The following is a 24,075-nucleotide window of genomic DNA, read 5'->3' as shown; positions in this document are numbered from 1 at the left end:
ATCCGACCAGTTGTTCAGCCAAGCATTCTAATTTTGGCTCGATCGTCTTTCCAACTGCTTGAGTAAGTTGTTGGTCAGAAAATACCGGTGCCGGAAGTGAAACCTCCTCCATCTTGTTGTCTGCTGTCTTTGGTTTTTCTTTTGCTGATCTCTGTCCTTTACCCCGGCATCTTAACGTTCGAGGCATGGATATATTTATCCATGCACGTTTGCTCTCTCACTATAGTAAATTCAAGATTTAAAGAGTTCTATTTGTGTATAAAATCATAGGGAAAGTGCACAGTTTCCCCGGAGAAGACTGGGACACATCTGAGCCCTGTCACTGCGTCACGTGACCTCCACATGTATTTTATAAATTATGCCCAAACCCCCTCCAGGAGTTCATCTGAGCAGATTGGGCAAACTTGTGCCTTTACAAGATATAAGCACATAAGTTTACGTACCTATACCCCAGGCAGTTGGTGATTTCTGTGCATAAAACATAGATTTTATGCATAAATGCTTTATAAAATGACCCTCATAGAGGGCAGTTTTCAAAGGAGATTTACCCAGGAAAGAAAGGTGCCTTAAACTTGCCATTCCAAGTTCCAAATGTATTTATATTTATATACTACCCTTGAGAGGCCCTTCAAAGCAGTTTACAAACATTAAATACCTGTATTCAATAGAAACATAGGCCATAATGTCTTATCTGCCTCCACTTTTTAATCTAGTCTGCCTACCTATGCCATCTACTCTCCTTGGGGCCGGTATTCAGAAAGCGGCTGTTGGTCGGTGCTGAGCCTGGATATTCAATGCTGGGCCATTTCCAGTGAATGACATTGAATATCCAGTTTATTTTTGGCTGGTTAAGTTGAAACTGGCCAAAGATAGGTCTGCTATTTCAGCTGCCCAATTTGGCCGCCAAACTTACCTGGCAATGTGCTGAATAGTAACGGATAGCCGACTATATTGTGTGATGTAGCCGGTTATCTGCTAAGCGCTGACCGTGAATATTCCTATCTTTTACCCTATATTCCAACAAAGGTTTTACGTTCTAACCAGCAACATTTGTGGAGAATACCTGCGCTTTGCGATGTGCCTTTAAGTACATATCGGAAGTCAATGTTTAGTGTAGCAGGTCCTACACTTTGGAATGCTCTCCCTCTGTCATTGCGTACAGAGGATACCCTGGCCAGGTTTAAGGCCATGTTGAAAACATATCTGTTTCATAGTTTTTCAGGTATGACCTTGGTTCATACTTGTGCTCACTTGTGATCAACTGACTTGTTCTTAAACTGCAGTGAGAACGCCAATGATCTATGAACTAACCAACTTCCGCAAATCATTGAAAACTCATCTCTTTAATAAGATTTACTGCAAGGATGAAAACACATGAAGTCCACACACACTGTTAGTAATGCAACAATACACTCCCTTCTGAATTTCCCATCCCCTGTAATTTCACCACATTTATACCTCTAACCACAGAAAAATGTTATACCGAATGTCCTCCTACTATTGTTTAGCTGCCCTATCAGTTTCCCGTTATTTCTTTCCATTGTTCCTTTGCCTTAACGATACTTTGACTTTGTTTTCGCATAACTCCTCACAATGTAATCCATAACCAAGTTGTAACAAAATGTATTTCCACCATTCACAATGTATTGTAAGCTACACTGAACCCGCAAATAGGTGGAAAAATGTGGGATACAAATGCAAAAATAATAAAAATGCCGTTTTGCAAGACTGTATGAAAGCTAATGGTCAGGAATAACTTTATAGTGAATCTCAGCACCTCGACCCTGAGGCATATTTCGATGCTTTATAAAATATGCACATAATAGGAAATTTGTATTTGCCAAAGAGCAAGTGTAAATATGCATACATAAATTCCTGAGGTAATTTTCAAAGCAGAAGTACACACATATTTTCATTTTGAAAATTCACCAGTATCCACATAGGGAAAACTGAGCATGTGTTTTTATGCATCCACAGTTATAAAATGACTCCCATATTGTAACCATTTCTCCTAAACTGCTGTGCTGGTTTTCATTGTGCCCCATAATTTTCTGTACTTGTAGATTCAGAAGTGTTTTTTGTGCTCTCTCTCTCTCTCTCTCTCTCTCTCTCTCTTTCACTCTACCCAGGAATCCACCTTGGCTCACATGGAATTACCTGACTCAGTGCAAGCAGTGGAAAAAGCCATAAAAAAGCACAAAGATTTCTTGACCACCATGGAGCTAAATACACAAAAGATCAAGTTGGCTGTAGATGCTGGGGAGGACCTCATCAAATCAGGAAACATTTACGCTGACAGAGTCCAGGACAGGATTAATGCCCTGAGGAAGAGGTAGGAGGGATATGATTGAGGGAATATACTAAAAAATTCAGAATCAACAGGAACACAAAATTCTTGAGCTAGTTCTGAGCCTTCAGGGGGTAGTAATCATCGTGCCCGCATCAGTGAAAAGTGTGGGCTTAAGCAGTGGAATGGGGCGGGCCACTGGAGGGGCAGCAGAACACCTTTTATGGCTGGAGGAGCCAAACATACCAATCTCCAGCCCTGCCTCCAAGCTTTCTAATTACTGATGCAATGTTGGGCAAAATGTTGGTAGGGCTTGGACCCCAGTGGTCCACCCCATTCCACTGCCTGTGGCCCCAGAGCCATGGCACCACAGGATCAGCAACTAGAGAGCTTGGGGTGAGACATAAATTGGTTTGTTTGGCCCCTGCAACCAAAAAGATATTATGCTGCCCCTGTCTGTGGGTAATTTTTACCCATGGGGTTTGCAGCAGTAACCAAAGCAAAATTACACAAGGTGGGTTTGCTTTGATTATTTCCCTGGGAAAAATACCCACAGAGATTTATTTACATCTGCTCTGTCTGCAGGTACTTTTTCCAACCAAAATTATACATAGCATTGTCTCCCTTCCCTAACTCTGTCCCCAGAAATTACCTTTGCCTTATGAAAGAAAGTGTGAAGGGTTACATGTCTTTTCACCTGCATAGAGGGTGGACAGATTTTCTAAAAACCCATTTTCACAGGTAAAACACATTAATAATGGGAAGGGCAGTTTGAAGTTTGCTAATGCTCCCTGTGGGTAGAATTGTGCACATTCTGGAACAGTCTGCATCAAGCAGAGGTATTCATAGGAGACTGGATAAGGTAGGGATTGCAACAATATACATGGTTTTGTGTGTCCAAAATCTTAACCAGTCTGTAGTCAGCTCACAGTGCTCAGCATTTTCTTACGTTTGAATATATCTTATTGGTTTTTAGAACCATGTCAGAATATACAGATAATGGCTGCAAAAACAGATCAAACTGTAGCTACAAAAAAGTAAAGAAAAACTCAGTCAGCTGCTGACAGCTACACGCCCCCTCATCCCCAAACCACCCCCCCCACCCCCACTCCCCCCCAAAGAGAATAGCTAAGATTTTCAGGTAGTGCTCCCAGACACCAGCTCCTCCCCCCAAAAAAAAAAAAAAATTCAGGAGTTAAAAACCTGTTGAAAGAGCCAGGTTTTCACAGCTATTTTGAAGGCTTAAGGAACAACTCGCCTGGAATCTGTAGAGGCAACGAGTTCCATAAATAAGGAGCCATAAAATGGAATGCACAATTTCTGGTGCATTCTAACTGAACAAGACAGGGACCCCACAGAACCATCCTATGAGCGTTTATAGATCTGAGAACACGAGCTGGGGAATAGGGAATAGTAAGTGAAGAAAGATAAGGTGGGGCACCTAGACAGAGTGCTTTATAAACTAAATAGAAGTTTAAACTTTATGCGGTGTTCAACGGGGAGTCAGTGATATTGCTTTAGGACTTGGAAAACATGATCAGATTGATAGAGATGACACAGAAGGTGAATGGTTGTATTTTGCAGCATCTGTAGTTTTTTAAGGGTTGATTTAGTGGCTTCTAAATAGATGATATTACAATTGTCAGGTCTGGTGGTAAAGAGTGAGAGAATGAGAGAATGAAATGCACGATGGTCAAAAAAAGGTCTGATTGACTGAAGTTGGTGCAATACAAAAAAAAACCTGATTTGAAAATAGAGAAAACTTGAGATTCAAATGTAAACAAGAGTCAGATTTGACCCCTAGTTAACAGAAATTCTGTACAGGAGAAATGGTGGTATTAAATAAGGATAAATCAGACTGCAGGGGACAAGATGTCCAGATAGCCAGTAGGTAATGATTAAAGACAACATGATGACTGTGCAACCAAAATGAGACAAAGTTCAAACAGGTTTGCAAGGGTGAAATACCGGGATTGTCTGGATCAGTGGGGTAAAGAAGCAATATATCATCTGCATAAAAATGGAAGGAGATTCCAGACTCCTGAATAAGTGTTGCCAGCAGACTTAGAAAGAGATTAAATAAGATTAAGTGAAACCTTGGGGAATGCCGCAGTGAAGTTGTTTTGCTTGAATTGTTCAAGTGCAGTCTTAACTGTAAAAGAACGGTTGGTTAAGAAAGAGTGAAACCACGTTAGTACTGTATTAGAGAGCTCTAATGTCTGAAGATAAGCAATAAGAAGAGGATGGTCAATGAGATCAAAGGCTGTAGAAAGATAAGAGATATTGCTAATGTGATCAGGCCCTTGTCTAAAGAAGAGTGCACTTCATTAATGACTGCTGAAATAATGGTCTGGGTGCTGCATTGTGGTCTAAAGTTGGACTGACAAGGATAAAGAGTACAGTATACTGCCTGAGGTGAGGGGATATTCTGTGACTCTGCTCCGCTCCGCCCCTTCCTTCCTTCTCCAAATTTACCTTTTTTTCTGGCTTTCCAAAAGTCGGGGCAGCAGCGATTCCCATACGCTGCCCTGCCACCGGCCCCAGCCCTAGCCCCTTCTCTACTGTGGCCCGCCCCGCCTCTGAGGAAATAGGAAGTACATCAGAGAAGCAGGCCGTAAGAGAGAAGAGGTTGGTGGCAGGACAGCGTATGGGAACCGCTGCCGCCCTGACTTTTGGAAAGCAAGAAGAGAAGGTAAATTTGGCGAAGGAAGGGCAGGGAGCAATGCCAGAGTGCGGCAGGCATGGGAATGGATGCCGCTGCAAAAGAGAGCCGCCTTATTGCCCCCATCTTGAAGAGTATATATTCAAAACCTTCTGAGCAGGTAAAAAGTCAAGTATATTTGGTTATTTCTCGCTAACTATTCAGGCATTGTGACTGAATATCTGGGTAAAATTAGCTGGCTAGAATTTGACTGGTGTTAACCAGGTAATATGCCTTGTAAAAAAAGAAAAGAAAAGAAAATCAGCTAGTAATCCCCAATGCCTCCTCAATTTTGACATTAAAAAATCCCCAGAATAAGCCCCTTTCAGCTGACCACTCGTTTGTTTGAATATAGTATTCTGTGAACTTTGAGACAATAGCATAAACATTTTATTGTCCACAGTACAGTGTGGTCATATGGGGGTAATTCTATTAAGTAGTGCTAACATTTACGTGCCATTTATATGTATAAATATATAGAATAGCAGCATATGTATGCATCATGTGCATGCCAGATACATGCCAGGTATTTTATGGGTGGACACGCATATGGTTGTATTCTGGATGAAGTACACATTTTGGGCTAGATTCTATGGCACCAAACAAATTGGCGCTGAAAAAAGCACTCTTCTATGAGCTGCGCTTAAAATTAGACACAGTTTATAGAATAGCGCTTAGACTCAGGAATTGTGCATAACTTTAGGCACCAAATGAAACGCGGTACAGATGTACACGTCTAAATTAGGTGCATATCCCCAATATTCTATAACAACATGTATTAATTTTAGGGACACCCCTGTTCTGCCCATTCTCCCTCCCATTTCTGCACCCTCTTTTTCAGGTCGCATGTAAATTTTAGGTGCGGATCCCATGCCTAAATTTACACATGTAAATGCCAATTAAATCTAATTATGCCAATAATTGCTTGTTAAATCACTTGTTAAATTATTGGTGCTAATTAGCTCATTCAGTTAAATTGTGTGCGTGCCAAAATTTGTGTATGCAATTTTTGGCGACTTTTATAGAATTAGGGGGTTTAAGTGCATATCTTATAGAGTACTGTAAGTTATGTGCATATCACCAGCACTTAGGCGCATACTTGCCAGCTGTGTGGCATATGAGTGTATATACGTGGTTATGATAGTATTCTATAAAGGAAAGTAGGTGCCTACCTTGCTTTGTAGAATACCAGGGTAGAGAATAAATGTTCATATATAATTTAGGTGTAATCACTTCAGCTACAGAGTGGTATAGATGTTGAAAGACAGGTGTGGATTAAGGAACTAAGGCCAGGGTCAGCTAAACTTTTACAGTTTATGTCCCACAAGTGGCAAAAGACAGGTGTGGATTAAGGAACTAAAGCCAGTGCCTTATTAAGTCCTGTTTGTTGGGTGTCAAAATATTCAATCATTCTTATTTCAAAGGTCTTACGTTCCTGTATTGTTTTAAAATTACCCTTCAGTATTCTTACTGTGAAATCACTGGTGCAGTGTTCTGGTCTTGTAAAGTGTTGGCCCACAGGGGTAGGGGCTTGACTGGCACCGGCTATTTTCATGTGATGTCTGTGCAGATTGAATCTTGTCTTAAGCATCTGGCCTGTTTCTCCAATATAGCATCCTTCGTTACAACAAACAGGACTTAATAAGGATCTGGGTTTTCTAACCCATTATAAACCATACAGCTGTATTTTTCTGTTTATTTCTCTGTTTATTACTCTCCTCTCACCTACCAACACCCATCCTGTTAGAATATCAATGAAATGCTTTGATGTCCCCATGCATACCCCCACCCTCCCACTCTATCAGACTGTCAAAGTAATGCTTTGATGTTTCTCTTATATATACTATCTGCTACCACATTTGCTTATTTCCGATCTGACGAAGAAGGGCAACCTTCGAAAGCTAATCAAGAAATGTATTAAGTTATGTCCAATAAAAAAGGTATCATCTTATTTTCTTTTCCATGTTTTATTGTGTTTGATGCCTAGGAGTAGAACTCCATGGGAGGACAAATCAGAGCTGAATGCCTTGGAGTTCTCTAAGTACTTGTACAGTTTGAGCACAAAGATCCTTTGGTTGCTGTTCTTTGGATAGCTAGCCACTGAAGAATTTAGCAAAATTAAGGTCTCTGTATTTATAGAAATAATATGCTTCCATCCACCTGTGGGACGTACACAGATAACAACCTTTTTGGGGTGTTATTGGGGATGTGACACTTAATATAAATTACAGAAGAATGGGACTCTTCCATGTTCTGGCATTAGACAAAGTAGTGTCAGAAGCAAATGTTCCTACTTATCTCTCGATCCAAGCTTATAACGTCCTAATAACAAACAGAACTAACTCTACACCAAGAGTATTATAAAAAAAAGTGCTTATTTATTTACAATTGCAGTCAAAATAATATGAAAAGGCAAGACTGGAGACAATGAAAGTCTTATCATAGAAACAGCTCAGAGTAAACATGCATTATCCTAGGCAAACTTATCATTTTAGTTGGTTAAACTTAGACCCACTTATAAAACATCTATACATGGTAGCTATACAACCTGGGGTAGACATCCAGCAGATGGTCAGTCAGATGCAATGTCAACAGAGCAGACTTTGCCTCAGTTAAGAGCCCCTTTTATATAGAAATCACAAGCTGCAGCTGGGCTAATGATGTGTATTCTGGCCTTGTTGGTGATGCACACATCACTTTGTTTATCCCTGATGTTATGGCTTCAAGGGCCACAAGATTGTCTCACTGGCACCACACTGAAGGGGTCACCTTGATAAGGAGCTGGGGTTTCATAAACAATATGCAGTTTTGCCAGCCACAGTGTTTCTTCAGCTGCAAGGGAAACTCCAAGAGTCCTTGGCTGGTCTGTCCATGACTTCGGTGCCGATAACAACATTTTTTTCTAGTACATTGGCACCCTTGGCAGTATTCTTTTGACTGAATGCAAGGCCGAAGCTCATTGGGCAATGGGATTTAGCAACGAAACATGAAATAAGTCTGAATCTGTATCTTTATAGTCATGTTAGATTATTAATGCTGGATAGTGCCATGTACCATAATCCCAAATATTTTGTTATATAGGAGCATACAGTGCTGTATATAGTGCTTCATAGTGCTTGTTTTGCTCCTACATTCCCCCTTTTCAAGACATTCAGCTCTAAAAGGAGCTGTACAGCTTAAAACACTAGTTAAACACAATAGTGTGCGTTTACTTAAATAAATGTCATTATAGTGTTTCACCTGTTAATGTAATATAGTTAAGGACGCTAGACTACATACATCTAAACATAAATGAGTAACAGACAACATTGAAATTAAGCTTCAAACAAGAGCTTAAGATAATAATAGGTATATAAGTATGAAAATGTATAGTACTTGAACATATGAGTATGTGATAAAGCAAATCACATTTAATTACATGCAATGATGTTCATCAGAAAATGTAGTTAAGTGATTTAGAAATGCATAAATAAATGTCCATAAAAGTCATGAAGGAAATGTCACTTTGTAGCAAAGCATTGTGGCAACTGAGTTATGAACCACAGTGTTGAAGGTAGTGTTTGATACACCACTTTAGTCCTTCAATGTCCACACATGGGCGGCAGGAGGTGGTGTATGGCTATGCATATAGTCCATGGGAAACAATTCATTGAATGCAGTCCTTAACATGCTGGGCATTATGCCTAAACTTGCAACCAGTGATAGAACGATGGAATAAACAGTGCTGTAATGAAAGTTAAGTGTGGCATACAACACGTTACGTTGAGTGAGTTGTAAAGTCCATGCTACAGTAACCGTAGACACTCATATTTATAAGTCTCTGACAATGCATGCAGTTTATAGTTCATGGATGAAAAGTATACTACATGAAATAGCATTGCAGTAAACACAAGCAACAAAAGAAATATGTAATGTCTGTCATAAATCAGTACAGGTACAATAAAATATCAATTTATATATGTAAAGCAGACGTGTGTTTGTTTGCTTGTGTCCGAACTCCTTCAGTGCCCGAAGAGCTACAGCCACCAAACTTAGCATGCAGACTTAGCCTGCTGTTGCCAAGGTTATTGTGTAGTTTTGTCACGACTGTGGTCGTGACCCCTTTTTGACTCACCTTATTTCCCGATGGTCAGCTTCTGAGCTGGCTCCTGTCTGTTCTTTCATCTTGCATTGTTGTTTTTTCCTGTAGTGTTTCCACTTCCTGTGTGTTTCAAGCCTCACTTTGGTGTTCAGTGTGTTTCCTGCCTCTGTCCTGTAGTTGTGACATCATTAGTGAGGGCCTTTATAAGGAAGTGGTGGACTTTCATTCAGGGCCTTTGCAATGCCAAAGGTCTCCAGCATTGCCTGTCTACAGCTTCAGCTCCAGTCCTGTCTGTTCCAGCATTGCCTGTCTACAGCTTCAGCTTCAGCTCCAGTCCTGCTGTTCTAGTCTTGTCTGTTCCAGCCCTGCCTGCCTACAGCTTCAGCTCCAGTCCTGTCTGTTCCAGCACTGCTTGCCTACAGCTTCAGCTCCATTCTTGCTTGTTAGTCCAGTCCTGGTTGGGGTTTTTTGCCTCCTGCTACTGCTCGACGACAGTAGGCTAAGGGCTCATGTTGTTCCAGAGTCCGTGACTGTTTGTTTAGAGCCTGAGACTGTGACAGATTGCAAAGGCCATGAGCTCTGCAAAATCATCCCTTCCATCTGGGCTTCCAGCCCATGGCTTTTTTCTCTGTTGGCAATCCGGGTCCCAGCCTGGGTTCAGCTCCTAGTTCCAATTCGGATTCCGGTCCCAACTTAGTTTCTGCTCTTGATCTTTTCATGACGCTCCATAATTACCGTGATAAACTTTTTTTCTGATTCAGCCTTGAAGAATACTCCTGAAGCTGCAGCTGAGAGAGAGCGTCTGGGGGCTTGGGTTCTTTGTAAACCCAGTTTCTGCTATTGATTCTTCTATCACACTCTTCGAATACCGCTGCAGACTTGTCTCGGATCCAGTTCTGCAGGATACTCCTGAAGCCGACGCTGAAAGAAGGCGTCTTACAAGTCTCAAGGCCAGGGCTCACCTACAGTCTTTTTGGAGCCCCAGTTCAGTTCCTGATACCAGTCCGGGTTCCAGTCCTGGTTCGGCCTGATTCCAGTCCAGGTCCCAGTCCCGTCCAGCTACTGATTCCAGTTTGAGTTCCTGTCAAGATGCTGATTACAGTCTGAGTTCCAGTTACAGTTAAGCTCCTGATTCCAGTCCGGATCCCAGTCCCGGTTCGGCTCCTGATTCTACTACTACTATTTAGCATTTCTATAGCGCTACAAGGCATACGCAGCGCTGCACAAACATAGAAGAAAGACAGTCCCTGCTCAAAGAGCTTACAATTCCAGTCCAGTCCAGGTCCCAGTCCCAGTTTGGCTCCTGATTCCAGTCTGGGTCCCAGTTCGGCTCCTGATTCCAGTCCGGTTCCAGTCCTGGTACAGCTCCTGTTCAGAGTTCCAGTTCCAGTCAAGACTCTGATTCCAGTCCGGGTCCCAGTCCTGGTTCAGCTCCTGATGCCAGTCCGGGTCTCAGTCCCGGTCCAGCTCCTGATTCCAGTTCGAGTTCCTGTCAAGATGCTGATTACAGTCTGAGTTCCCGTTACAGTCAAGCTCCTGATTCCAGTCCGGGTCCCAGTTCGGTTCCCAATACCAGTCCGGTTCCCAATTCCGGTCCAGCTCCTGATTCTAGTTCAAGTTCGTGTTCAGCTTCTGATTCCAGGTTGGGTGTTGGCTCTAGCCTAGTTCCTGCTACTATGTTGATTTGCCAGGAGGTTAAGCAGGTGGTGGATTTCCTCAGGAGAGGGTTCCTTCTGAGTATGACTCCTCTTACTGCATCCAGGACTCTGATCCTGCCTAGCGGCTGTCCGAAGAAGCCTCCTTCAGCACCTATGTCTTGTACCATGCCCGTAGAACCGGACCCTAGATATAGGGTTCAGGACATCCCTGATGTCAGGGGGGCCCAGGGTCTCGAGGTGAGGCTATGGAAGACCGGTGGAAGAGACATCACTTCAGTCGTGTTTTCAAGCTTCCCTCCTGTTTACAAGAGCCACTCCTGTCTTCAAATTCCAGATTTGCTTGTTACTTCCAGTCCAGTAATCCATGTTCATGTTTTGAAACCCATCAGTAGTTTCACCAGTTACCCTTGGAAACCTGAATATTCCATGGGGACCACAGGATCCTTGAGGAGGAGGTACTGTCACGACTGTGGTCATGACCCCTCTTTGACTCACCTTATTTTCCGATGGTCAGCTTCTGAGCTGGCGCCTGTCTATTCTTTCACCTTGCATTGTTGTTTCTTTCCTGTAGTGTTTCCACTTCCTGTGTGTTTTCAAGCCTCACTTTGGTGTTCAGTGTGTTTCCTGCCTCTGTCCTGTAGTGTTTCCACTTCCTGTGTGTTTCAAGCCTCACTTTGGTGTTCAGTGTGTTTCCTGCCTCTGTCCTGTAGTGTTTCCACTTCCTGTGTGTTTCAAGCCTCACTTTGGTGTTCAGTGTGTTTCCTGCCTCTGTCCTGTAGTTGTGACATCATTAGTGAGGGCCTTTATAAGGAAGTGGTGGGCTTTCATTCAGGGTAAGTTTGAAGCGATTCGGTTCTCGGTGGCACTCAAGGGAGGGGATCAATACCTCTATCCATTAAATGAATAGGTTGCAGATTGGAAAGTTCTTTCTTGCTGTTGCTAAGCAACAAACTGCTTGGACAGGGTGTTCAGAGACTGGTGGAGAGAAACAAGGGCAGCAGCTGTGCAGTTGTCCTTCTCTCATTCTCTAATACCCTGTTCCCTAACAATTTCAGTACATGGGAGGTTCAGAGACTGGTGGGAACAAGGTAGGGAGAAAGTATTAGGTCAGCCTGGGAAGTGTGTGTGTATGCATGAATTCACTACCTTGCCAGGGAACACTCCTCAAAAGGGCAGGAAACTGAATTTCAGTATGCCCTTGAAAAGAAGGCCTTGTTTTGACAGGAAGACAGTGAAAGCCAAGCAGCAGGTCCTTTCTAGATTGAAGGAAACAACTAATCAAGAAAATCAAACTAACACATTGATTGGAAAAGAAAAGTTAGTGTTAGGTAGGGATCCAGTAGCCACATTTTCTGATTTAAGGGAGTATTAATATCATTGTCACCCTTTCTCACACACCCCTCAGCAAAACACCCCAGTCACACTCAGCCATTCTGACACCTCCCCCCCCCCCCCCACTCGCACTTACCTTTCTAATACAGCACTCAGCAAAACACCCCTCATACTAAGCTATTTTCACATAACCCTCAGGAAAACAACCCAAATCACACACCCCAGAATAGCACTTCCCCACTCACACTCACCCCTCAGTACCACACCCCCACTGACACCGTTCTCAAACACCCCAGAGTAGCACACATCCACGCACACTCACCCCTTAGCAGTACACCCCCATTCACACACTACTGAATAGCACACCCCCATTCACATTCATTTGTTCTCACACACCCCTTAGCAAACACCCCCACTCATAGTCACCCATTATCACACTCCTCAGCAAAACACACTCGCCCGTTCTCACACATCCCTCAGCAAATCATCCCCACTCACACTTACCCATTCTCCCATACCTCTCAGCAGAAAACCCCCCACTCAACCCTGTTCACCAGTACACCCCCATTCATACTCACCCCTCAGCAGTACACACTCACTCACACATTCTCACCCCCTCAGTACCACACCCCCATTCATACAGCCATTGTCACACCTCCCCTCAACAGTACAACTCAGTAGTACACCCTCCCTCACTCACACTCACCATTCTAACATACCCTTCATACTCACTCTCAGCTGGACACTCCCACTCAGCCATTTTCACACACACCCTCAGCACTGTCAATGTTTAAGGTTCACTTAAATTAGAATATATTAAATGCAGACCATAGTTTTTGGGCCATTGGATCCAGATACTAAATAGTTTGTTTTCTATCAAGGGCAGTTGAAACTACAATGGAAAATGAAATACGGCTTACAGGCCAGTGAAAAAGGCAGGCTAAACTAAGAGTTAATGAAACGCTAGTTGAAAATCAGAGGCGACTTGTGCACCAAAGGGAAAGGCAAGCTCAAATAAGGAGTATTGAAAACCATCAAGAAAATGAAATACGACTCCAGTACCAAAGACAAACACAAGCTGCTATCAGAGCCCAAGAGACCGGACAGCGAAATGCTCATTGTTTAGAAAATAATCATAAAAAAAGAGCAACTAGAAGACTATTAACGAAGTCTAGTTTAAAAGAGCAGCTTTTTCTTATAACTCAATGGATGAATGTGAAGAGTCTCCTCAAATGAGCATTGTCTGCAAATCATGTTGTGCACTAAAATTTGAGGCAGAACCCCCTGGTATGTGTTGCTGAGAAACTATAGTAAGGCTCCATTTACTAAATGTTCCTACAGAACCACTAACATCCTTACCCAATGGCTGCAATGCATTTTCTGGAAAACATTAGTAAATACAACTTGTGTTTTCAAATTACCTCATTTGGGGCACATGAAATCAAAGAAGGTGGTTTTATGCCTACTTTCAAGGTCAAGAGCCAGATTTATCACAGAGCAGGATCATTATCTACAAATCTGTTTTATGGACAATGAAACGTTGAAGCTGAATGTCGTTGTGGCATAGATTATAACATTGTACATGATCTACAATGATTATTACATGACAAGAACAACTACGTTTGAAGTTTAAAACAGCTTTAGAAGCGATGCATGATGATGAATGCAATGTTGTAATTCATGCTGACAAAACTCCAAGTGTCCACCATAAAGGTCAATAAATTCACCCATGGTAAATGAAGTTGCAGTTATGATGGTAGGTAATCAATTTGATCCACAAGATATAAAAAAAAAAAAAAGACAGTCACCGTCAAAGGATGTCTGAAACCCACAGGGCTTATGATGCTTTGCAGTGTCCTTTAATTTTTTGGCAAGGAGAAGATAGGTATCATTTTGGAATGTCAAAGTAAATACACAGACTGGTCAGCCTGATAACATAAAAAAGGTAACGGCTCTAGAATTCTACGCTTATCATCTAATGATTAGAGTGGGACAAGAAAACTATATTTTAAAGTGGCAACAGTTGTTTCATCAGTTTGTGGTTGACATGAATGCAAAAATCGAAAGTGAATGACTACTTTTTATTCGACTCAACCAAAAGAAACTTTGAGTTGATGAATACATTCACTTATGTGATTCCATAACTCATGATGGAAACATCAATGCAAATTCCCATGGAAGAATGATAATTTTACCTTCGATGTTTACTGGTAGTCCCCATTATATATGACTATACACAAAATTCTGTTGTGTATGTTTGGAATTATGGATGACCTGACCTATTTCTTACATTTATGTGCCGTCCCAAATGGACTGAAATTCAGCACTAGCCTCTGCCTGGGCAAACATAAGCACACCGGCATGACACAATTGCACGGGTTTTCAGACAAAAAGTAATCAAGTTAATGCATCTCCTTACAAAGTAAATATATTTTGAACTAGTAGATGCTGGATATACACCATTGAATGGCAAAATGTAGACTACCATATTTTCATATCCTCCTTTGGCTAAAAGAGAAAATACATCCAAATAAAATTGATGCATTAGTGCTAAAATACCTGATAAAGATAAAGACCCAATCCTGTTTGATATAATAATGAAAAACATGATACATGGCCCGTGTGGCTACCTCAATCCACAATCTATATGCATGCAAGGAGGAACGTGTTCAAAAAAGTATCCAAGGAACTTTTGAAACTCAAATGGGACAAGATGGCTGTCCTCTCTACCGATGACGAAGCATATTTGATGGTGGCTATTATTTATTATTTATTTAGTTAGTTGCATTTGTATCCCACATTTTCCCATCTATTTGCGGGCTCAGTGTGGCTTACAATACATTGTAAATGATGGAAATACAGTTTCTTACATTACATTACATGCTAAAATACATATGAAATTTAATTGAATAGTACAAAATGTAGAAATTGTAGGTTCACTGGTCTATAATTTCTCGGATCCCCTCTAGATCCTTTTTTAAAAATCAGCATTACATTGGCCACCCTCCAGTCTTCTGGTACAATGCTTGATTTTAAAGATAAATTATATATTAGTAACAGTAGTTCTGCAAGTTCATTTTTCAATTCTGTCAGTACTCTGGGATGTATACCATCTGGTCCAGGCAATTTGTTACTCTTCATTTTGTCAAATTGCCCCATTACATCTTCCAGGTTTACAGAGATTTGATTCAGTTTCTCTGACTCATCAGCATTGAATACCATTTCTGGCATTGGTATCTGTCCCACATCTTCTTTGGTGAAGACCAAAGCAAATAATTCATTTAATCTCCCTGCTATGGTCTTGTCTTCCCTGTGTGCCCCTTTGACCCCCCTCGGACACCTAGCGGTTCAACTGATTGTTTTTCAGCTTCTTAGAAACATGAAGGCAGATAGGGGCCCATCCAAGCTGATTATCCTCAGTAACCAATAGCACTTCCTTTCCTAAGGGATCCCACATGCCTGTCTCATGCTTTCTTAAATTCTGACACAGTCCTCGTCTCCACAACCTCCACCGAGAGACCATTCCACATATCCACCAACCTTTCAGTGAAAGAGTATTTTCTTAGAGTCATCCTAAGTCTATTTTCTCTTAACTTCATCGTATGCCCTCTCATTCCATAGTTTTCCGTCGTTTGAAAAAGGCTCGCCTCCTGTATATTGACACCACTGAATTATTTAAATGTCTCTATCATATCCCTCTCTTTCGCCTCTCTTCCAGCGTATACATGTTGAAGTTCCTAAGCCTGTCCTTATATGTTTTACAACAGAGACCATTTACTAATTGTAGCCACCCTCTGAACCAACTCCATCCTGTTTATTTTTTTCCGTAGGTGTGGTCTCCTGAATTCCATGCAGCACTCTAAATGGGGCCTCACCAGAGACTTATACAAGGGTATTATCACATTTTTCCTGCTGGTCATCCTTATGCATCCAAGCAATTTTCTGGCTTTGGCCGTCACCTTTTCTATCTGTTTGATCACCTTAAGGTCATCAGACACAATCACTCCCAGTCCCACTCTTATTTCTTACACAGAAGCACTTCACCCCCTATACTGTACCGTTCCCTTGTATTCTTGTACCCCAAGTGCATGTCCCTGCATTTCTTAGCATTAAATCTTAGTTGCCAGTTATCAGACCATTTTTCAATCTTTGCTAGATCCTTCTTCATACCATCCACATCCTCCAGGGCAGGGCCGTGCCTAGGGTCTCTGGCGCCCCCCTGCAGTTGGCCCCGCCCCCCCTAAAAACGATCGCTACACTACCCGCCCTCTTCTCCCCAGATCCTTTTCCTTTTTTTTTTTGTTTAAATTTACCTCTGTCCGGCGGCAGCATAGCGTTAGTGAGAAGGAGATGGCGCTCCCCCGCCCCGACGTGTCAGTCTTCCCTTCGCTCAGTGTCCCGCCTTCTTCTGATGTCATTTCTGATGTCAGAAGAAGGCGGAACTGAGCGAAGAGAAGACTGACACGTCGGGGCGGGGGAGCACCGCCTCCTCACTAACGCTATGCTGCTGCCGGACAGAGGTAAATTTAAACAAAAAAAAAGGAAAAGGATCTGGGGAGAAGAGGGCAAGGTAAGCGTGGTGCGGCGGGGCGCCCCCCAGAGGATGGCGCCCTCCTGCCATGCTTACCTCGCTTACCGTGTTGGCACGGCCCTGCTCCAGGGTGTTCACCCTATTACAGAGTTTGGTATCATCCACAAAGAGACAAACCTTACCAGACAGTTCTTCTACATTATCACTCATGAAGATGTTAAAAAGAGCCGGCCCAAGGACTGAACCCTGTGGTACACCACTGATAACAGCCCTTTCCTCAGAACAAGCTCCATTTACCACTACCCTGTGTCTCCTTTCCACTTAACCAGTTTTTAACCCAGTCAGTCACTTTAGGTCCCATACCAAGGGCACTCAGTTTATTTATCAGTCACCTGCGTGGTACCATGTCAAAGACTTTGCTAAAATCGAAGTACACCACATCTAGCCGCCCCTCCCCGTCCAACTGTTTGGTCACCCAGTCAAAGAAATCAATCAGATTGTCTGACGCGACCTGTCTCTAGTGATCCCATGCTGCCTTGGGTCCTGCAGTCCATTCGATTCGAGAAACCTCACAATCCTCCAGTTTAGAAACGTTTCTATTGGTTTACTCACCACTGAGCTCAGACTGATAGATCTGTAATTTCCAACCTCCTCCTTCCACTTTTGTTCAGAGGGACCACATCTGCCCTTCTCCAGTACTCCGGGACCACTCCAGACTAAGAAAGCATTGAAGAGGTAAGACAGTGGTGCCAGCAGAACATTTCCGAGTTCCTTGAGTACCCTCAGATGTATCCCATCAGGCCCCATCGCTTTGTCTACTTTTAAGGCGGTTAACTTAACGGACTTCAAAAAGGTTTGGGTGGCTTCCTGGAGGAAAAAGCCATAGAATGTTATTGAAAGGACGAGGGAATAATACAGTATTTCTAGGATGGGCGGGACAAATTGCTTGTTCTTTTGGCCGCTGTCGGTGACAGGGTGCTGGGCTCAATGGTCCCTTGGTCTGTCCCAGCATGGCAATGTTTATGTACTTATGTAATACTTTAGCCAGTTTGTTATTGAAGACACTTCGTCCCTTCCTTGAAAGATGAACACCATCATTGCTCAGTAGCTCTTGGAAAATCATCCCATGGTCTAGGAAATTGAAGTGCTCGCATTGGCACCATCCACACATTTAGCTCCAGGATGTGAGCTTCCCTCATGTGCCCTTTACCTTCAATAGGAAGGATCGATGAGAACACCACCTGTGAATCTAGGTGCTTTACCGTCTGACCCAGAGCCATGACGTCATGTTTAATATGTTCCTTAGAGTACCTAGCAATATCATTTGTGCCAACATGGATGAGCAGCATAGGATAGTGGTCAGTAGGCTTGATGAGTCTAGGCAATCTTTCCACTACATCTTGAATCTTGGCACCAGGCAGACAGCACACCTCCCTGGACATCATGTCTGGTTGGCAGATGGGTGCTTCAGTAGCCCTCAGAAGAGAATCACCAACAACCACTACTTTTCGCTTCTTATTGGCACTGATCCAGAGGCTTTGGGATTATTGATCATTGTCTCCTCTTGTTCTTAAGATGTTTTCAGCACTTCTGCCTCCAGGGCTGCAAACCGATTCTTCAGTTCAAAAGAAGATGGAGTTGGGGAGTTGATTTTGTAGGACCTGGTGATTTGTGTCCAGCTGCCTTCTTTCTGCACAAGATCTTCTTTCCCTTTGGTGGAGATCCCCAATGTTTTGATGGGACACTGCAAAAGCGGAGGACCATGTGTTACTATGTAGAAGCAAACCAGCAGGAGTAGTGAAGGTAGCAGGGCTCTTCCACAAACTAATAGAAGGACGAGAGATGTAATGAATAAAATCTTTATTCTTCAAGAATAAAGATTATTCATTACATCTCTCATCCTTCTATTAGTTTGTGGAAGAGCCCTGCTACCTTCACTACTCCTGCTGATCCCCAGTGTTTCAACATGCATCTCGGATGAATTTCTGGTAGTCACAGATTCTTCTTAGTTTTGCCACCTCCTCTTAGTTCTTCTACTTCTTTCATGAGGGATTCAATATGCATACATTTATCACATAAAACCAGAATCTTGCCTTGGACCAAGCATTCAGTTTGGACAGAGGCACTAGCTGTAATGGGAGCTGCAGCTTTAGGGACATAGTGTTGCTTTGCCATATTTTAAGTGTAGGAGCTTTTTATGCCTATGGATCAAAGGAAATGAAAGGGCTACCGAGTCCCAACTCTCTCTATTTTACACCTGTTCTGAGGGATACTGAAAGCAGATAGACTTATTGTGAGATATCTGGAACTTGTTCAGATTTACTTTGTGGGTGTAGTTCAATGTACTTCTTGTCTATTAATGGGAACAATTGTAAGGGAAGGAGAAGGTAAATTAATATCCTTCTAGTAGAGGTATATAAACAAGTAACAAACTGGTGTATATGTTTGTTACTTGTTTATATACCTCTACTAGAAGGTAGATCATTTGAGATCCTTTTAATATAAAAAAAGAGGCCCGTTTCCAACAGAAATGAAACGGGCGCTAGCAAGGTTCCAGGGCCCCCTCCCTACCTTCCTCCCTCCCTCTGAGTTCCGTGCCCCCCTACCTGCCTCCTTCCCTGTCCTCCGAGTTCCAGGCACCCCTCCCCTTTGAGTTCCAGGACCCCCTCCCTCTCCCCCCCTTCGAGTTCCAGGCCCCCCTCCCGGTCGAGTTCCAGGACCCCCCTCCCGTGCCAGTTCCAGGACCCCCTCCCCCTTTCCCTCCTGTGCCAGTTCCAGGACTCCCTCCCTCTCCTCCTGCCCTCTGAGTTCCATGCACCCCCCGCGCCACCCTCCCTCTCTGTGGCCTCTGAGTGGAAGCAGGACGTGTGCGGCTGCCCCTCCCATTTGTAAGTGCCAGCAGTTCTTTAAAACTTTTTACCTCGTGGTCCGGCGGCAACAGTGAAGTCGAGCAGGCATGGCACAGCGCTTCAGATTGCCTTCGCTTCTGTTTCAGCTGTGTTTCTGGTCCCACCCTCATTTCCTGTTTGCAGAATGAAGGCGAGACCAGAGGCACAGCTGAAACAGAAGCAATGGCAGTCTGAAGCGCTGTGCCGTGCCTACTCGACTTCACTGTTGCCGGCGGATCAGGAGGTAAAAAGTTCTGTTCGTAAGTGCCGGCTGTTCTTTAAAACATTTAACCTCGTGGTCCGCCGGCAACAGTGATGTCGAGCAGGCACGGCGCTTCAGACTGCCTTCGCTTCTGTTTCAGCTCTGCCTCTGGTCCCGCCCCCATTTCCTGTTTGTGGAAAGGCGGAACCAGAGGCACAGCTGAAACAGAGTGGAGGAGTAGCCTAGTGGTTAGTGCAGTGGACTTTGATCCTGGGGAACTGTGTTCAATTCCCACTGCAGCCTTGGGACTCTGGGCACAAACTTAACTCTCCATTGCCCCCGGTACAAAATAAGTACCTGAATATATGTAAATCGCTTTGAATGTAGTTGCAAAAACCTCAGAAAGGCGGTATGTCAAGTCCCATTTCCCCCCTCCCAAATCCTGAAATTTAGGTCGTCCTTAGAGATGATCATCCCTAGACTTGGTCGTTTCTGATTTTCGGCAATAATGGAAACCAAGGACGCCCATCTTAGAAACGACCAAATGCAAGCCCTTTGGTCATGGGAGGAGCTAGCATTCGTAGTGCACTGGTCCCCCTGACATGCCAGGACACCAACTGGGCACCCTAGGGGGCACTGCAGTGGACTTCATAAATTGCCCCCAGGTATATAGCTCCCTTACCTTGGGTGCTGAGCCCCCCAAACCCCACTATCCACAACTGTACACCACTACCATAGTCCTTTCGGGTGAAGGGGGGCACCTAGATGTGGGTACAGTGGGTTTGTGGTGGGTTTTGGAGGGCTCACATTTACCACCACAAGTGTAACAGGTATGGGGGGATGGGCCTGGGTCCGCCTGGCTGAAGTGCACTGGACCCACTAAAACTGCTCCAGGGACCTGCATACTGCTGTGATGGACCTGAGTATGACATTTGAGGCTGGCATAGAGGCTGGCACAAAATATTTTTAAAGATTTTTTTTGAGTGTGGAAGGGGGTTAGTGACCACTGGGGGAGTAAGGGGAGGTCATCCCCGATTCTCTCCAGTGGTCATAGGTCAGATCGGGCACCTTTTTGTGCCTTAGTCGTAAGAAAAACATGACCAGGTAAAGTCGTCCAAGTTCTCGTCAGGGACGCCCTTTTTTTTCCATTATGGGTCGAGGGCGTCCATGTTAGGCACGGCCAAGTCCCGCCTTCACTACGCCTCCGACACACCCCCATGAATTTTGGTCATCCCCACGACGGAAAGCAGTTGGGGATGCTCAAAATCGGCTTTTGATTATACCGATTTGGGCGACTCTGTGAGAAGGACGCCCATCTCCCAATTTGTGTCGAAAGATGGGCGTTCTTCTCTTTCGAAAATGAGCCTGTATGTGTTTTTGCCACACAATCTTCAAAGTCTGTCTTTGAAAATAACAGGAAACAGCATATGGAATGTCAAGTCAAATGCAAAGCTCTGATAAGGAAGGCAGTCGGATCCTTCTTCCATTTTCTGAAGGATTTTCTTTTAGCTCTAATAGCTTCCTTCACCTCACTTTTTAACCATGTTGGCTGCCGTTTGGCCTTCCTTTCTCCTTTTTTAATACATGGAATATATCTGGCCTGAACTTCCAGGATGGTACTTTTGAACAGCATCCATGCATGAGGTAAATTTTTTACTTTTGCAGCTGCTCTTCTAAGTTTTTTTCCCCACATTCTTCTCATTTTTATCATAGTCCTTTTTGAAAGTTAAATTCTAATATATTGGATTTCCTGTGTGTACTTACTCCAGAGCTTATATCAAATCTGATCATGTTATGATCACTGTTATCAAGCAGCCCTAGCACCATTGCCTCCTACATCAGATCATGTGTTTCACTAAAGACTGTCTGCCTGATATTTTTAAAGAATGGCCACTAAAACAGCACTTAAGACGACTCCGGCAATATTCTGTGCCGGGTAGCCAGTTAGCAGTTTAAAGGTAGCCAGTTATATTGCGCTACCATATTTGGCAGACTAGCCACAATAGGTAGAATAGTTTTGGCCAATCTGACTTTAATCGGCTAGCGCTGACTATCAGTTTGGCTGGTTAAAGTCAGACTGGCCAAAGCTAAACCAGATATTCAATGCCATTGACCAGAAACAGCTCGGCATTTGACTATCCAGTTTTAGCGCAAACTGTGGGAGACGGCCCTCTATCTCCTGCTGTCTGACTTATCAGGCGGTAGGTCTAGAATTGTTGATTCCTGAACCAGCTGCTCCATAAAGCAGTCCTTGATTTCATCAAGGAACTTTACCTCCTTAGCATGCCCTGATGTTACATTTACCCAGTCATTACTGGGGTAATTGAAATCACCCATTATTATTGTGTGCTCTGGTTGGTTAACCTCTCTAATTTCTGATAACATTTCTACATCTGTCTATTCATCGTGGCCATTTTGTAATCCTGCAGTTTGAGCTTTAGTTATTGTTGAAAATGCCATGGAGAGACTTGACTGTAACTGAAGTATAAAATTGTATTGAATGCTCAATCTTTCAGTGCTATGGATGGTTTTTGGAGGTGAGAGAGGAATACGGAAGGGTTTTTCTAGAATATCTGAATTTGTTAATGCTTCCAACATGGCCCATCTTGTGGACAGCCCATAACACAAGCGGTGGATGGGTACAAAGGGTTTACATTCCCTGCTTCTCATTGAGGTGCTTATGTGCTAAGCATTCCTGTGGTGTTTTACCAAGCTGTGTTTCCTCAGTACAGCAGTTCACTGAACCCTGTGGGGGCACCAGGAACATTCCATGGTGGCATTGTATGTTCTTGATGCCATCACCATGCATGTAAAGCCAAAGGGGCATTAAGCTTCTAGTAAGAGGCACCCAGCCAGCACTCCGTAGCACCCTGCTAAGTTCCAGTTCCTCCCCTTCCAGTACACCAAATACATCTGTCCTCCCTGACACAGCCTCATTCAGCACAAGAATACAGTGAAGCCTGCCCCCTTCATGTAACATATCCTTTCACATCTCCAACTGAGTCTCTTGTATCCCTTGCCCCCTATTGTACCCAATTTTTGTAAAAGAAGGGTCCCCTGTGACAGGAGAGATGCCTAGTTGTTCTTTCTGGCCAACCCTATCATTTCAAATGACATGGACTGACTCAAAGCTCTCCTTTACATTATCACAACTTAGTGAATAGGATCTGAGCCTATATATTATTTACAGATTTTAACAACTCAGTAGCTCTGGAGTAGGGATCTTCTGATTTTAGAAGGAGACTTGTAGTTTATTCATCCTATCATGCCCCTTGAGAGGACACAGGATTTCTTGGGAACGCCTGCTTTCAGGGGGCTGGATTCAGGATCACAGTCCTGCTAACACATGTGAGAGCTCCACATTCATTGCAACAGTGCTAGGGCTTAATCTTATCCTTCTTTAGACAATCTGATCCTGCATGTTTTTAGTGTCTGAGCTAAAATAGCCACCTACGCTGCACTGACAAGCATATCCCATGTACCAGGCTTAGTTATATACTACTGGAATCTGTCAAGAGGAAAAGAACTGAACACGAGACTGACCTTAACCATGTCAGTACCACAACCTCCACCCCCAGCCAGCTCAGCTAGTACGGTGTTCCTATCTATTTTAAGTTAAAAAAAAAAAAAAGGAAAGGAGAAAAAAACCCTACAAATATATAAATCTAATGAACAGGAGTAGGAGAGGATGACCAATTAAATTCCAACTATCTACAGAGTTGAGTTGCATAAAATTGTGTTTATTAATAGAGAAAATAAATCAAGGATGGCAAAATTTTCTAAAACCAATAAAATAGATAAAAAGATTGCATACAAAAAAGACTTTGCCAGATTCAACAAACATCTGTGCTTTGACGGTAAGTGCCTGCCTCTGGAGTCACAAAATCTAGGCAAGAAATGTGTCTAACTCATGTATAGGCAAATATTTTTAAGAAATCAGCATTTGTTAAGCAAAAATAGTCAGAACAAGCTGCAGGCGCTTCAAGTGTACTCCTCGCTTATCTATTTTAACCTAGTCACTTATTTGATCCAGATTTCATGATATCTCACATTACATTGTCAATGGTACGGCACATGTGTTTTTCAATTTACATTTTTTGAACAAAAGAAAAAGCTAATCACAAATGTATGAAGTTAGTCCAGTATAAAAATTTCACCCACAATCTATTTGTGGATTGTTGTATCCTCATATCAATGTGAACGATTGGTACAATGTGACTTTTTCTGTTTGAATTTTAGGAGCCAACAGAACTGTGATATGGCGCAGCAGTGGCTACAGAATCTGAATGGTCATTTGGAGCTGCAGCGATTCTTGCAGAACTGCAGCGAGGTAAGTTTTCCTACTGCTTTCTACTCTCAAGTCTGGTGGATACTGAGTCCTTAAATTCTTAGTGC

General features: G+C 43.2%; 1 protein-coding gene across 1 annotated transcript in view; it reads left to right on the top strand.

Moving 5' to 3' along the window:
• The window catches only part of SPTBN4 (spectrin beta, non-erythrocytic 4), a 373,692-nt gene that overhangs the window by 88,951 nt on the left and 260,666 nt on the right, over window positions 1-24,075 (top strand). The window contains 2 exon segments of the mRNA XM_030219988.1: window positions 2,130-2,332; window positions 23,920-24,010. Of these exon segments, the coding sequence (XP_030075848.1) occupies window positions 2,130-2,332; window positions 23,920-24,010 (294 nt within the window).

The sequence above is a fragment of the Microcaecilia unicolor genome, chromosome 11 (genome assembly GCF_901765095.1).
Source record: "Microcaecilia unicolor chromosome 11, aMicUni1.1, whole genome shotgun sequence".
Classification (NCBI taxonomy): Eukaryota; Metazoa; Chordata; class Amphibia; order Gymnophiona; family Siphonopidae; genus Microcaecilia; species Microcaecilia unicolor.
The sequence above is the reverse complement of the archived record's forward strand: the minus strand, read 5'-3'. Positions and strand labels throughout refer to the sequence as shown.